This window comes from Crocuta crocuta, unplaced genomic scaffold (assembly GCF_008692635.1).
Source record: "Crocuta crocuta isolate KB4526 unplaced genomic scaffold, BGI_CrCroc_1.0 scaffold50, whole genome shotgun sequence".
Lineage (NCBI taxonomy): Eukaryota > Metazoa > Chordata > Mammalia > Carnivora > Hyaenidae > Crocuta > Crocuta crocuta.
The window spans coordinates 3,321,980-3,338,180 of NW_027527428.1; the positions used below are offsets into that span (position 1 = coordinate 3,321,980).

At 49.9% G+C, this 16,201-nt stretch overlaps 1 protein-coding gene across 7 annotated transcripts in view; it reads right to left on the bottom strand.

Moving 5' to 3' along the window:
- The window catches only part of EXOC7 (exocyst complex component 7), a 16,435-nt gene extending 7,763 nt beyond the window's left edge, over positions 1-8,672 (bottom strand). For all 7 annotated transcript variants that reach the window (XM_077754814.1, XM_077754808.1, XM_077754799.1 and 4 more), the window contains exons 1-6: positions 8,562-8,672; positions 8,301-8,366; positions 6,981-7,165; positions 6,681-6,786; positions 4,331-4,553; positions 2,292-2,459 (exon numbers count right to left, since the gene is read on the bottom strand). In XM_077754814.1, coding sequence (XP_077610940.1) covers positions 2,292-2,459; positions 4,331-4,553; positions 6,681-6,786; positions 6,981-7,165; positions 8,301-8,366; positions 8,562-8,621 — 808 coding nt within the window. In that variant the 5' untranslated portion in view covers positions 8,622-8,672. The remainder of the gene's footprint in view (positions 1-2,291; positions 2,460-4,330; positions 4,554-6,680; positions 6,787-6,980; positions 7,166-8,300; positions 8,367-8,561) is intronic.
- Positions 8,673-16,201: the final 7,529 nt, after the last annotated feature.

The window sequence follows — 16,201 nt, forward strand, 5'->3', positions numbered from 1 at the left end:
TGCCCACACGCCCCCTCTCCAGCGGGCCCCTTCCCAGGCCCGCCAGGGACGCTGCAGACGGGCGGGAAGGAACGGCCGCCGGTCGTCTCCCACACGGGCCTTCTGACTCTGCTACTGACCCTCACCGTGCGGGACTGAGTTCTCTTTAGAAAGTGCAGCGGGTGAAGGAGAGGAGATGGGCAAAGATCCATCAGGAGAAGCCAAAAAGAAAAAACACTAGCGAGTGGCATTTAAGTCAGAATAGACCAGGGCTCAGGACACAGGAGCTGGTGATGAAGATCTCACACCCAGAGGGCACAGCCAGGGCTGGCAGAGCCTGGGGACCCCTGGAGGCCAGCAGGCCCACGGCCCGGCCTGAAACCCCAGGCAGAGTCCCCCCGCTGGGCATGCTCAGTGTTGGGAAGTGGCCAAACGGAGGTCGACAGAAAACAGAACCCGGGAGTCGGGGAGACAGCACTGAGCTTCCTGGGAGAGCCAATGCCCAAGGCGGAAGGCTTGGAGGCCCTGAGGCAGCCTGGCCCGGTGCATCAAAGCCACCGGAACCCCCAAAGCAATGGGAAAAAAACTGAGAAGCTGGTGGGGGGGGGGGAAGGCAGTTAACAGAAGGCACCACACAGAGCCGGAGGGAGGGCAGCAGAAAGGGTGCATGCTCTCGGCATGGGGGAAAAAAACAACAGTTAGTATCACAAGTGAAAACAACGAAAACAGCACTGCGGTGCCCACAGCCGCCGGGGTCAGCCACCTCTGCGGGAACGAGACGTCTCAGGGCAGAAAACGCGGGCAAATGAAACAGCATTGAAAATGGACGAGACAGCTGCCTCGTGAATGAAATGCACTGGGAGGCGGGACGAGGCCCCAGTACGTAACTCTGGTCCATCGTCCCCGGAGAGTCCTGTGTCTCCCACCCCCAGCCGTGTCTCTGAACACAGTGAGGCAGCTTGGGTCCTGGGCAGCTCTCCCCCCACAACCCCCAGCTGGGGGAGAAGGGGCAAGGTCTGGAGTGGCTCATTTCTTTCTGTTTGTACCACATCACAATTAGCTACTAATGAGCAGGTTCAGGGCCCCAGCTCAGCATCTGTCTCCCTGTGCTCTCCCCATTCGGCAAGCGATCCTGCTAATGAGCGAATCAGATTCCTGCCCCACAACCAGCCAGGAGCAGATGGGCTTGCAGACGGGCCTTGACGAGCCTAACGCTGCCATGGGTGTGGACGGGGGACACTGATCAGGCAGCCGCCAAACCCATCAGGCTCCCAATTATCACAGAGACGCTGAGGTTGGTATTAAATTACTGACCGACCCAGGCCTCCCTGCGCCTCTCCTCCGGGCCCGGTTCCCTAGTTCCCAACAGCGGTCCTGACCCACAGGCTGCTGACAAGTGTGGAGCCCGCATGGCAACCACAGGGATCCTCACAGCCAGAGCCTGGTTCTGGGGCCCATAAGCCGAGGACGGATTAGGCCCACTGTGAACCCCGGCCTGGCCAGTGCAGACCGGTTCTGGAACCCCCCCACCCAACGTGGGCCTGTCAGAGAAGAGATGGGGAAGAGAGCACAGACTGGCTGAGGCAGGCAGCCTCACAGCCTCGAGGTCCCTGCCCAACTCGCAAAGGCACCGGGATGGGTCGAATGCGTGCAGACAGCTGCAGCTGGGCAGGCCGGCTTAGCACAGTCACTGTTTGGAGCAGGTTTTCCAGGTGACCCCCGGGACAGCCACCGTGTCCTGGTGTATTTCCTGCTAGGGCCGCCAGGCCCGGCTTCCCTAGCCCTCTGCTCGCTCGGGCCCCCGAGGGCAGCCTCCGCTCTGTCGTGTCTCCAAACCTTAATCGAAGGCCGGAGCAGGAGCAGGTGCTCTCTGAGGGGCATGGGCAGGTGGGGACGGAACGCCCTACACACAGCCTGCTGTCACGAGACGGGGTCCCCAAGGCCACACCCGGCACGTGCCTGCCACCGCGGCTTGCAGCGTGGGCTAAGGTGGAAGAGGACCCTGGTTTCACGAGCTTTCTCTGCCTGGTGATGCTCACGGCAGCTCCTCACCCTGTGATATCCTAGCCTCTCTTTCAGCCAAGGGCAGCTCGCCAAGCTGCGGCTGACACACGGGGAGTGCGGGGCCGCCATGGATGGGGCCCTGCTAGGTGGGTAGACACCTGCTTTCTGTCCTGGGAACCTACAGTCGGGGGTCACCGTGAGGGCAGGCTCTGGAGGGACCGACACGGCTAAGCCCAGGGCGGCCCAAAGCAAGGCAGGCCCCACGCAGCCTTCTGGCAGGGGCTGCACAGGCCGGGGTCGGGGCTCACCTGGCCTCTTGGTGGGCTTCTTGGTGGGCGTGTCTTTCCTCTTGTTGGGGATAGCAGGCGAGTAGGGAACTCCAGAGGAAGAACTGCTCTTCCGGAAGTGCTCCTTCAGGCCCTTGAGAGAGCGATCTAGCTGGCTGGAGCGAATCTGGTAGTAGACATTCATGAAATCTGGGGAGAGATGGGGCGACAGCGCCGTGGCAGCTGGGGTCCCTGCCCCGCCGTGGGACCCCCTCTCCCCCTACACAAGCATGCAGGGAAGCAGTAGAGCCTGCTGTTTCTGCCCGCTAACCCGTTCGCGGCATCTGCTGTGGCTCTCAGCCACCCACATAGCCTGATCCCAAATCAGGCTACCTTTATTAATTTATTTATTTTAACTTATTTTAATGTTTATTTGTTTTTGAGAGAGAGAAACACAATGTGAGCAGGGGAGGAACAGAGAGAGAGGGAGACACAGAATCCAAAGCAGGCTCCAGGCCCTGAGCTGTCAGCACAGAGCCCAATGCGGGGCTCGAACCCACCAACCGTGAGATCATGACCTGAGCCGAAGTCCAAACACTTAACCGACTGAGCCCCCCAGGCGCCCCCAGGCTGTCTTTAAAAAGGGAAACCGATAATTACGTTTCCAAGGTAAGTTTCTTTTAGATAAAAAACAGAAAACTAACATCCAGATTCACCTTGGGAAGGGGACAAAGGACGTGGGCGATTTACAGGAGCCAAAGAGAAAACAAACGTTGGTGAACGAAAAACGCGCTGTATCTTTAGCCGTTAATGAGGAGCAAGTTGGGGGGGAAAAAAAGGACTGTGACAGTCCTAAATGAGGTCAATGAAATTAATGAAGAAGAAAGAGCCACGGGACCGTGTGGGCCTGTCGACTGGAGAGGAGCTCACAATGGCAGAAGGTTATGGGTCTGTTTGGACGCTTCTATCCGATGGTTACGTCTTTGAGAAAATACCCACGAACTCCCTACCTAAGAAAGGCAATCGCACAGGTATGCTCCCTGCCGTACTATTTCTCAATACCAGAAAACCGGAAAATCCAAAAACGCGAGTGAGCAAGGAAACACCGTGGTACATTTCAGCAGGTCCCAACAAATGGGCTGCAGGGAGCCCCGATGCAAAGAATGGGCCAAAGCACAGAGGCTCTGGCTGAAGGGTGCTGAGGGGTCTTCAGGCTGTCCACCGGCTTCCCTCTTCTGGCCAGGGAGCCCCTAAAAATGTCCTGCCGACCCCGAGGTCCCCCCACAGTGCAGCTTATGAGCCATGATGTGTTCACGAGGTCACTACCTGTAGCCCTGAGACTTGTCACCATGCAGTCTGTGAAGGAAGACGGGGATAACGGTCATGCACACTGACAGCGGGCGTGCGTACACGCTAACAAAGAGAAGGAGGGCTTGGGGGGCTAAAAAACCTTAAGATGGAATATTCATTGGAGTTTTTGTTTTCTAAAATTTTTGCTTGACTCAAGATTTTTTTAAATTCCAGGACCGGCTAAAGAAATGATATTACCGCCATGCCGCAAAATATATGCAGCTGTTAAAAAGAACAAAGGCTTTCTGCACTATTTGACGTCTTTGTAACTGGGGACGCCTGGGTGCCTGACTATTAAATGTCAGTTAAGCATCCGACTTCGGGTCAGGTCATGATCTCATGGTTCATGAGTTCGAGCCCTGCGTCCAGGTCTGTGCTGACAGCTCAGAGCCTGCAGCCTGCTTCGGATTCTGTGTTTCCTTCTCTGTCTGACCCTCCCCTGCTCACGCTGTCTATCTCTCTCTCTCAGAAATAAATTAAAACATTAAATTTTTTTTTAAATAAAAGACAAACAAAAAAGTAAAGAAACAGGAGGTTAAGGTATATAAAGAAAAGCCTGAATTTGGCTGGATTCACAATTTGGTACACAAACTGTAGATTTATTGCTCATGTGTTATTTCCTATTAAACTTCTTTTTATTAAAAAGGCAACAGAATCCACATGGATTAAAGAAATCAAAGGGGGAAAAAAACATCCCACTCCATCTGGCCTCGCCCCCTGGGCCCTCTCACCTTGGTTGCGGCCATATTCCACAAGCCAGCGGGAGATGCGGATCACGTCCTGGAGCACTCCCTCGGGCAGGTGCTCCAGGGGCCCCTCCTCCTGCACCTCCAGCTCATCTTCACCGCTGATCAGATCCAGGATGAGCACGGGGGAGACGACCTTACTGTGCCTGGTCATCAGGCTGCGGAACTCAGACTCCAGGCACTCCTTCCCCCGCTCAAACAGCAGCTTCTAGGGGGACACCGGAAGGGAGGAAGGGAGAGGGTCCGAGGCTGCCTCCGCAGTCAGCTGGCGCCTCCTCTGCCTTCACTTCTGAGAAGAAAGGCCAGGAAGCCCTCCTTGCTTATGTCTTTGCCTCGTGTGCTCTCAAAATGTACGTTCACAGGCGGAACTCACAGTTCTACAAGACGTGGATGCTTCACAAATATTGGCTGATTGTTTTCTCACTGAGCCGTTAATATTTCCTCTTGTTAGAAAATGGTTTGCAGGGGCGCCTGGGTGGCTCAGTCGGTTAAGCATCCGACTTTTTTTTTTTTTGAGAGTCAGAGAGAGACAGCATGAGCAGGGGAGGGTCAGAGAGAGAGGGAGATACAGAATTTGAAGCAGGCTCTAGGCTCTGAGCTAGCTGTCAGCACAGAGCCTGACGCGGGGCTCGAACCCACGAATTGTAAGATCATGACCTGAGCCGAGGTTGGACGCTTAATCGACTGAGCCACCCAGGCACCCCATGCATCCAACTCTTGCTTGGCTCAGGTCATGATCTCACAGGTTCGTGAGTTCAAACCCCACGTTGGGCGAGGCACTGTTAGTGCAGAGCCTGCTTGGGACTCTCCCTCCTCCCTCCCTCTCTGTCCCTCCCCCACTCGCGCGCTCTCTCTCAAAATAAATAAACTTAAAAAAAGAAAAAAGGAACAGGAAAATGGTTTGCAAAAGGAAAAAACAGATCAACCGATCAATGTCAAAGGAAAAACTTGTGCTGCAAAGGACACCATCAAGAAAGTGAAAAAAAAACAACCCACCGGAAGAGAGAAAACATTTGCAAATGATATATCTGACAAGGAACAGATATCCAGAACATCCAAGAGAACAGAAAACATGGGTCCACACAAATGAGTGTACTTGAGGGTTCACGGCAACGTTACTCCTAACAGCCAAAAAGTGGTGAGTCCATCAAGTGGCTAAGGGAGAACCAGGATGTGGTCCGCCCATGCAATTCGGTATTATTCAGCCATACCCGGGACTGACACACACCACCCACACCACCGTGTGCGTGAACCTTGAAAACAACATGCTAAGTAAAAGGCGGCGGACACAAACAGTCACATATTATACGATCCTGTGCACAGGAAAAGCCCGGAATAGACAGATCTGGAGAAAGAGAGTGCAGACCAGTGTCTCGCAGAGGCTGGGTGAGCGGGAAGAGGGGTGGAGGGGTGTGGCTGCCAGTGGGTTCAGGGTTCCTATCCGGGTGATCCAAGTGTTCTCGAATCGGTTCCAGGGACATGGTGCAACTCTGTGATTTATACTAGAACCAGTGAATCGTGTACTTTAAGTGAGCAAACGTTATGGTGTGTGAACTGTATCTCAATAAAGATGTTTCAAAAACGAGAGAAGAGGGACGCCTGGGTGGCTCAGTCAGTTGGGCGTCCAGACTTTGGCTCAGGTCGTGATCTCACGGTTCGTGGGTTTGAGCCCTGCATCGGGCTCTGTGCTGACAGCTCAGAGTCTGGAACCTGCTTTGGACTCAGTGTTTCCCTCTCTCTCTGCCCCTCCCCTGCTTGCGCTCTTTCTCTCTCAAAAATAAACAAACATTAAAAAACTTTTTTCGTGGTATATTTTGTATTAAGTATATTTTGCCACTACGACAAAAAAACACACGTTCATGTATGAAGATCAAATGTTAAATTTATGGGGTGCCTGGGTGGCTCAGTTGGATGAATGTCCGACTCTTGATTTCGTTTCAGGTCATGATCCCAAGGTTGTGGGATCGAGCCCTGCACTGGGCTCCTTGCTGAGCATGGAACCTGCTTAAGATTCTCTCTCTCCCTCTCCTTCTGCCCCTCTCCCCAATTTGCATTTGTGCACTCTCTCTCTCTCTTTCAAATAAAAAAATAATTATAAGAGTAAAAAATAAAAACATTTGCTATATAATTTATAGTTTAGTCAAATTACAAAAACATAATAAAAATGTGTATCTATAATTTCTGAAGCAGAGATCTTAATGGCTACAGTATGCATACTGTATTACACACTAGTTTCTTCTATATGATCTCCTTTAAGCTGGTCCAGTGTCCCTCATGAGACCATGACAGGGGCTGGTGTCCCCAAACCTCCCACATTAGCCTGCAGGCCCCTCACCACTTTGTTGAGCTCTGGGCTGTCTGGGCTGTTGTCCTGGAAATACTCCACCGCCTTCTGAATCTTGGCCATGCTCCCCAGATACTCCTCCAGCCTGCCTGTGGGGCTGTGAAGGAGAAGAGCTGCGTTGGCCTGGGCAGTGGAAGATGAAGAGGAAAGACCAAGCGAATGATATTTGGAAAAGAAGAGAATTCACACAGGGAATTCTAGGCTCAATTATTCAAACCCTCCCTTCTTTATAAAGCCTCGGGTCGCTGGCCTAAGAGGTGTCAGCCATGTGACCCTCTGGCCCGAGCTCACCCCTCCTTGATGATTTTCTCAGTGTCGCTGGCCACATGGTAGTAGCTGATGACATGGTCCAGGCAGGAGAGAGTCTTCTCAACATTCTCCTGCAGCCGCTGCAGGTTCTCCGTCTGCTTGTGCACAGGGATGATGGAATTCTCCAGCTTCATAAGGCGGCTCTCAAAGGAGGACAGGATCGACACCTGCGGAGGGCAGCCCAGTCTCAGGACTCAGGTTGTCCCCAAACTGCTTCTACCCACCCACGGGGTCTACGGCATTTGCCGCCTTTTCTCTGGCTTTTTAGATAATAAAGTCCATGAGGGAAGGGAGAGGGTGTACTTATTCACCCCTGTACCCCCAGTGCCTACTATGTGCACAGCACATAGGAGGAGGTGGTCCAAATAAACTGGATGAAGTTTGATTTGAAGGCAACCCAAGGATCAGACGAACTCCTTCTAAGGTAATCACCCCAGGATGGCTTCCCTTCCACCCTCTGATGCCAAATCTCAATTTCACCTTCTCTCTGACGCTTTCCTAGACTGAACAGGAAATAGTTTCATACAGAATAATCTCAAATGCATCGCCAGTACCTTCAGAACCCTTTCTCTCTAAGGGTGAATCTCATTAAATAAGGATGAGGATTTTATGATTGTGTTACTAAACACATACCCAAGTTTTTATCTACTCAATTTCAGCTTTCCTGGTCTCTTCTAGAAACAAGGAAGGAAATTCGTATTTGTTGAGCACCTATTGTAAACCAGGTACGATGCAAGATGCATTCCCATGCATTGGCTCCTATGGCCTTCAGAGCCACTTTGGGAGGCTGGCATTGTCTCCTAGTGGATGAGTTAACTAAGGTCAGAGCTACCTGTCAGGCGCCACACACAAATAAGGGGAGGGGCGAGGAACAGATCCCAGATCTGTCGGATTTCTAAGTTCCATCGAGCCCTAAAGCCCTCTGAGGTGAAGGTTGAGTTTATTGTGCCTCAGAATCTCCGGCTAACCTTGTCCTCTGATCATCACTTGAACTGAGGATGACACAGGACCAGCACCCAGCCCACGTCAGTCAGACTCGCTAAATGACTGCGGAAGGGGGGAGGGAAGAATGGAGAGCTTGGACAGAAAGCTGAACGCCTGCGCCAGCATCCCCAGGGAAGGGGCGAAAAAGGGGAAGAGAGTTAGGTAAGCCACCCCACACTGTTGCTAGAGAAACCCACACGTTACCCCCATCACCCCCCAGGCTCCAATCCAGGCCCTCAGTACCGGAACCGCCAGGAAAAGGGCTCTCCCCCAGGGTCTGGAGGCCTGTCTGCCCCTCCCACCTGAGGGGTTACTCACCATGTTCTTGGTGAGCTGGTCGCTCTTCTCCAGGCTGTCTCTGATGAAGAACAGCGTCTCCTCCTCCTGGGGGAAGCGGAGGGGAGGGCATCACAAGAAGCCGGAGGCTAAAGCTGACCATCGCGTCCAACCTCGCGGCCTCGCCCCCAACCCCTTCTCTTCGCAGCGAGTGCTCCCTCCCAGCCCTGTCTCCTCCCTGAGTAGAAGCCCTGGCCCGGATCTCCGCCCCTTCCTTCACCTGCATTCCGGCCCCATTCGCACCTGCTTCAGCTTGTCCTCGATCTCCCGCCGCCGGGCGGACGCCTCCTGCGGGGGGATCATCGCCTCGGCCCAGCAGCTCCCACTCCCCGGCGCCTAGCCGCTACGAGCCCTCTCGGCTCCCGTCTGTGCCACACCCACTTCCGCCCTTTGTCCCTCCCCGGGGGCGGGGGCACTGGTGGTGCCATGTTGGGAGTGGCAGCTGGAACTGAGCTTGCGCAGAACTGAGTATGGGCCGGGGCAGGTGGCCATCTTGGGAGTGGCGAACGCGGGTTGCCTGCCTTGTCAGAAAAGGTTCACAAGCGGTGCTGTGTCGCGCGGCTGGCAGGACGGTGACAGCTCATTTGCCGTCTTCGTGTGAATGCTGACCCTTTGGATAAAGGCCGCTGGGGAAAACCACACATTTGTTTCTCTAGATCACATTTTGTGTCCAGGCACCGACGTCTCATTCCCGCAGACCGCAGCACGGAGCGTGTCACACTGTAGGCCCCGAACGTGTGGCCGTTTAATGAACCAGGGGCTTGCGTAGTGGCTTCTTCCATCGGCCCTACATTACGCAAGACTTTGTGCACCGGGCCGCGTGTGCAAGCCCCGGACTGGGGGCTGGGGACAGAGTGATTGTCCATGGCCTAGGTGGCAGCCATAACCCTAATCCTGGCTTGTGTGGGGCCAGCCAGATCCCCGGGGTTGGGGGCTGGCGGAGTCCTCGGAGCATCCGTCTGGCGGCTTGGAGCTGGCGGTCCAATCCCGACCCTACAGCATCAGTTTTGGAGAGAGCTCTGATTTTATTTGCTGGNTGCTGGTGGAGAAGGGTCTTTTGCTGGGAGCTTACCTAGATCTGGAAAAGGTGCAAGGGCAAGGCTGAAAGATCCCCAACCTGCCTGAGGGATTGGGGCCCAGCATCTTAACTATTAGCAGTTCAGGAGAGACCTTGCCTATCTGCGGGGATTCAGAAACACAGGGAGCATTTCTCACAGAGGCTTTGGGGCAATCAGATAAGGCTAAAAGGCTGACGGAGCCCCTTCTCCAGAGTCCCAAAACATCCTAACTCCTCTGCCCAGAGCCTCCACTAACCACAGGGCCCTGGATGTTCTGTATTCACAAGACTCAGCTCCTGCAAACCCTAATGTCACTCCTTCCTCCATCCCTTCCCTGCCCACCCTGCCTCGGGCCCTAGTCCTCAGGGAGCTAAATGGCTGTGTGGTTTTCCTCAGTTCCTCTACGGACCCAGCATCCAGGCAGAAGGGGACAGACAAGAAGGCATGTACTGGTGGGTGGGAATATTTCAGGATGCCAAGCCATGGCATTCCCAAGGTCACCCCAGGACCCGCCACATCTAAGGGGAGAAAGAGATGGGACCAAGAGCCCAGAGAAGGATTGTGCAACTCTTCCACTGGGGCAGGAAGACATTACAAGCGTGGCATTGAAGAAAATCTCCAAGAAGCACAACCCCATTGCAGATAGGGCAGATAAAAAAGCAGGTTCAGGGGTGCTTGGGTGGCTCAGTCTGTTAAGCATCTGACGTCAGCTCAGGTCATGATCTCACGGTTTGTGAGTTCAAGCCCCATGTCGGGCTCTGTGCTGACAGCTCAGAGCCTGGAACCTGCTTTGGATTCTGTGTCTCCCTCTCTCTCTGCCCCCCCCCGACTCATGCTCTCTCTCTCTCTCTCAAAAATAAACAAACATAAAAAAAAAAAGAAAGCAGATTGATTGAGGAAGGGCACCTGGGATGATTTCACTGAGGCAGTCGTCATGAACTAAGGAACTAAGAACTAAAAACTAAGTAAAGGGGAAAGTTTAAATAGTGAGGTGCCACAGTACAGAATGGGGGCCTGGAGGGGCACAGTGGAAAGGGCTTTGGGCTCAGCAGAGCAGCCCAGAGAGCCTCCTTCAGCACTTTACCTCTCTGAACAGCTCCTAGCCCACAGTAGATGCTCAAGAAAAATACTGATAAATCATGCTCTATAAGTCTTAAGATCCCTGTGGTTGTGAACAAATACTTTGAACTTTATACGGCATCATTGTGTTTTTGCAATTAAATTACAGGTGTGCACGCTTCTTTTGTATCTTCTCAAATCTCCTTCACTAAGTGTAATTTGTAGTCAGCTATCCTGTACCGAGAGCCTTCTGTTTGCCCATCTCTGCTACAAATACCATCCTGACTCCTTATCTCATCTAATCCTCACAATCAACTGACAAGTCAGGCACAGCTGTTGTCTCTCTTCTGCAGATGAGAGAGGTCAGGTGCACTAAGTCAACACAGCTGGCCAGGAGCGGGGACAGCTGTGGCTGCTCCCTGCCTCCACACCCTGGGCAGCTCCCCCGTGGTGTTTGCTGCCATGCAAAACCACCAATCTGATTTGCGAGAAAATCCATTGTAAAAAGGAGGTTATGTTTATGACAACCATATCTAGTAAAAGAGGGACAGAATGAAAGATGAGTTTAAATTATTCTCAGCCCAGTGTCAGGCGTGTGTTGACGAGCTGACCCCCAAGCCCCTTTGTCCCAGAAGTCACCACAGTTACCACTTTCCAAATGTGTTCATACAAATCCTAACATATTATACACAGAATAAGCTCTCTTTTTGTTTGCTTGCTTGTTTGTTTAGAGAGAGAGAGAGAGAGAGAGATGAGAGGGGCAGAGGGAAAGGGAGAGAGAATCCCAAACAGGCCCCACACCCAGCAAGGAGCCCTCCCAAAGCTGGGTTCGATCTCACAACTGTAAGGTCATGACCAAAGGTGAAATCAAGAGTCAGATGCTCAACTGACTAAGCCACCAGGTGCCCCAAAGCTCTTTTTTTTTTTTAATTTTTAATGTTTATTTATTTTGAGAGAGAGAGACAGAGACAGAGCACGAGTGGGGGAGGGGAAGATAGAGAGGGAGACACAGAATTCGAAGCAGGCTCCAGGCTCTGAGCTGTCAGCACAGAGCCCGACGCAGGACTCGAACCCATGAACCATGAGATCATGACCTGAGCTGAAGTTGTGAAGGCGGCCGCTTAACCAACTGAGCCACCCAGGAGTCCTAATGCAATTCTTAAAAAAAAACAACAACAAAACAAGGGACACCTAGGTGGCTCAGTCAGTTGAGTGTCTAACTTCGGCTCAGGTCATGATCTCACCATTCCCGAGTTTGAGCCCCGCGTTGGACTCTGTGCTGACAGCTCAGAGCCAGGAGCCTGCTTCGGATTCCGTGTCTTCCTTTCTGTCTCTGCCCCTCCCCCGCTTGCACTGTGTGTGTGTGTGTGAGAAAAATAAACATTAAAAAATTTAAAAAACAAAGAAGTGAAAAACGCAAATGCTATCACATTAAACATCCTTTCCTGTGGCTGCATCTTCTTTTAACAGTATACCTTGATCATCTTTCAATATCAGTATCAGAGATCTCCTGCCTCCCTTGCATAGTATTTCACTGAAGAGATACATTATAGCAAAGCCTTCCTCCATTGATGGACACTTGGGTTGTTTCCAAGTTTTTGCTATTGGAGACTCTGCCCCTACACATGGACGGCTTATACACCCTGCACAGAGCACCCCACTACAGACATCTACATATTCCTAAGTTAAGCCATATACTTAAAAAAAAATTTAATGTTTTATTTATTTTTGAGACAGAGAGAGAAACTGAGTACACATGGGGAGAGGCAGAGAGAGAGAAGGAGACATAGAATCCGAAGCAGGCTCCAGGCTCTGAGCTGTCAGCATAGAGCCCAACACGGGGCTCGACCCCATGAACCGTGAGATCATTACCTGAGTCAAAGTCAGACGCTTAACCCGCTGACCCACCCAGGTGCCCCAAACCATATATTTTAAAAATCTGTATAGATATGTACAAATTGCCATCCAAAATGGCTGAACTACTCTGTGTTTCCAATACCAATTTACAAATGTGCCTCTTTCCCCACACCTAAACCCACACGAAGTATTATCGAATTTTAACATTTTTGCCAGTCTGATAGACGAGGAATGGCATCTCATGTTTAATTTTGAACTAAATGAAAAGGAAGATACAATTTATCAAAAGTTGTGGGATGCAGTGAAAACAGGGCTTGGAGGGAAATTTATAATTTTGAATGGATACAGTAGAGAAGAAAGATTTAAAATCAGTACATCTGGGGGGCACCTGGATGGCTCAGTTGCTTAAGTGTCCGACTTAGGCTCAGGTCATGATCTTACGGTTTGTGGGTTCGAGCCCTGTGTCGGGCTATGTGCTGACAGCTAGCTCANCAGTGTCCAACTTCGGCCCAGGTCATGATCTCTCAGTTCGTGGGTTTGGGTCCCACATCGGGCTTTGTGCTGACAGCTTGGAGCCTGCAGCCTGCTTTGGATTCTGTGTCTCCCTCTCTCTCTGCCCCTCCTCCACGTGTGAGCTCTCTCTCTCTCTCAAAAATAAACATTAAAAAAAGAAAGGTAAAAAAGAAATTCTTTAAAAAAATTTAAAAAACATTTAAAAAACAAAAAAATAATTAATTAAAAAGAATAAAATCAGTAAATCTAAGCTTCCACATTAGGGAACCAGACAAAGAAAAAAACATTAAATCCCAAATAAGCAGAATATTGAAATAACGGACATTAGAAATTGGTGAAATTGAAGGCAGAAAATTGCTAGAGAAAATCAAGGAAGTCAAAGTTGGTTCTTTTAGGGGCGCGTGGGGGGCTCAGTCGGTTGAGCGTCCGACTTCGGCTCAGGGCATAATCTCACGGTTCCTGGGTTCGAGCCCCGCGTCGAGCTCTGTGCTGAGAGCTCAGAGCCTGGAGTATTTCGGATTCTGTGTATCCCTTTCTCTCTGACCCTCCTCTGCTCACGCTGTCTCTCTCTCTCTCTCTCTCTCTCTCTCTCAGAAATAAATAAAACATTTTAAAAAGCTAAAAAAAAACAAAGTTGGTTCTTTTAAAACAAGCAATAAAATTGATAACTTCTACTCAGATTCCTCAAGAAAAAAAGGAGAGGGCACAAATTACTAATATCAGAAACAAAACAGGGGTCATTATTACTGATTACTTTAAAGTATAATTTCACTAAATAAATAAAATCTGCTTATTAAAAAATGTTATGTAGCATCTCGTGTTTAATTTGTTTCTTCAATGAAAAGTAAGTTGGGGGGGTGGGCACGTGGCTGGCCCATGTAGTGCAGCATGTGACTCTTGATCTCAAGGTTGTGGGTTTGAGCCTCACACTGGGCATAGAGCTTACTTAATAAAAAAAAAATTAAAATATTTTTTAAAACAGAAATTTGGGCAAATTAAGAGATACAAACTTCCAGTTATGCAATAAATAGAGTCAAGGAGATAAAAAGTACAGCATAGGGAATTCAATGATATAATAACCGTGTGTGTGTGTTGCCTAATGTACAGAATTGTCCAATCACTATGTTGAACACCTGAAACTAATAAAACATTGTATGTCAATTATACTTCAATAGAAGAAAAGTAAGTGTGAATATCCTTCTTGTTTAGTGGCTCTACTAGTTTTGCAGAATCCTTTGAATATTAAAGAAATTTGCCTTGGGGCACCTGAGTGGCTCAGTCAGTTGAGTGTCTGACTTCGGCTCAGGTCTTGATCTCAGTGTTCATGGGTCTGAGCCCCGCGTCGGGCTCTGTGCTGACGGCTTGGAGCCTGGAGCCTGCATGAATTCTGTGTTTCCTCTCTCTCTCTCTGCCCCTTCCCTGCTTGTGCTCTGTCTCTCTCTCTCTCAAAAAGAAATAAACATCAAAGTTATTTGCCTTCATTCATATGGAAATATCTTATTTTTTCCTTTTTCATTATTATGTAGCTTCATTCTGTTGCTGCTGATTTGTTCTCCTAGAATTTTATTTATTCATTTGACCAGACTTTTTTCAAATTGTTTAAAAAATTTATTTTGAGAGAGTGAGAGACAATGCGTGCACACATGCTAGCGAACATGCGCTGGGGAGGAGCAGCGAGAAAATCCTAAGCCGACTCCGTGCTGAGGGACAGAGTCCAACGTGGGGCTGGATCTCATGACTTGAGCCAAAATCAAGAGGTGGACACTTACCTGACTGAGCCACCCTGGCACCCCAACCAGACTTTTTATTTAATAGCTTTTGGGTTTTGTGTCTTTCACAGAATGGCCTACTCTAAATAAGCTTTTTTTTTTTTCCCTTAAGCCACTTTTCTTTTTACCTAGTACATATATATTTATGTATACGTCATATAGCCATCTTGATTTTACCCCAGATGGATAGCCAATTGTCCCCACACCATTTCTTCAACAATTCATTACTCAATCACTAGTTTGAAATCGTACCTATATTATAAATAAGTTCCACAGATGTTTGAACCTATGGGGCGGGGGGGAAGGGTATACTCTGTTCCACTTAAGTGCTTTTACCTATTTTATTTTTTATTTCATTTTATCTTTTTACCTATTTTTTATTGTTTTTTTACGAATAGTTTATTGTCTCTTTTTACCTATTTTAGTATCAAATTTTAGTAACAAATTTCAGTTAAAGCAATGTAACTTTATTTTTAAAGTTTTTTTTAATTTTTTTAAACATTTTTTNTTTTAAAAAAAAATGTAACTTTGGGGCGCCTGGGTGGCTCAGACAGTTAAGCGGTTAAGCATCTGTTTTTGGCTCAGGTCATGGTCTCACAATTTGTGAGTTGGGCCCTGCATCATCAGTACAGAGCCTGGAGCCTGCTCGGATTCTGTGCGCCCCTCTCTCTGCTTCTCTTCCACTTGCACTCTGTGCCTNTAACTTTGGGGCGCCTGGGTGGCTCAGTCAGTTAAGCGGTTAAGCATCTGTTTTTGGCTCAGGTCATGGTCTCACAATTTGTGAGTTGGGCCCTGCATCATCAGTACAGAGCCTGGAGCCTGCTCGGATTCTGTGCGCCCCTCTCTCTGCTTCTCTTCCACTTGCACTCTGTGCCTCTCTTTCTCAAAAATAAACAAACATTAAAAACAAAATGAAATAAAATTTAAAAAGCAATGTGACTTTTATTGGTCAACACATGTAACAGTTCATATTTCCTTTGGGCCTTTTTTTGTCTTCTCAGAAAAACTTCCTAGGTCGTCTCCAATTATTTTTCGTTCATTTATTTTAGAATGAACTTGAGAATCATTTTCACAATTGCAAACCGAAATGTCCTCTGAGTAAACTGGTTGAATGGGGGTCTTTCAAAGAGGCTGGGAGGTCACAAGGGGAACCACGCCCACTTGAGGGATGGAGGCAAAGTGTGACCTTGGAAAGCGGGTCTGGAAAGCTGGCCCAGAGGCTTCCCGGTGGAGTCCTAAGTGGCGACCCTGACCCTCCTCCAGGAAGAGGCTCACAGGCAAGAGCTAGGGCTGGGGAGTGGCCAGGCCCCAGGGAGCCCCGCAGAGAAGAGCCCGAAGGCAGGCAAGAAGGAAGTGGTCCTCACAGTTGAGTGACAAAAGCCAGAGGGAAGCTGGCCCTCCAGGGCTGATGGTGTAACGGGCCCAGCACCCAGCCTTGCTTACACACAGGGACATATCTGTGCTAAACAAATAAATAAGTGCACCAAGGCTAAATCCAGGAAGACAAGGGCGTGGAGGGAGCACCAAAGGGGTGAAATAAGCTGGTGGGTGTGTGTCGCAGAGTAGGGAATCGAGGGGAAAGAGTCAGGTGTGGCTGGTGAGGCAACTGTGAACCTCTCTGCCCTGG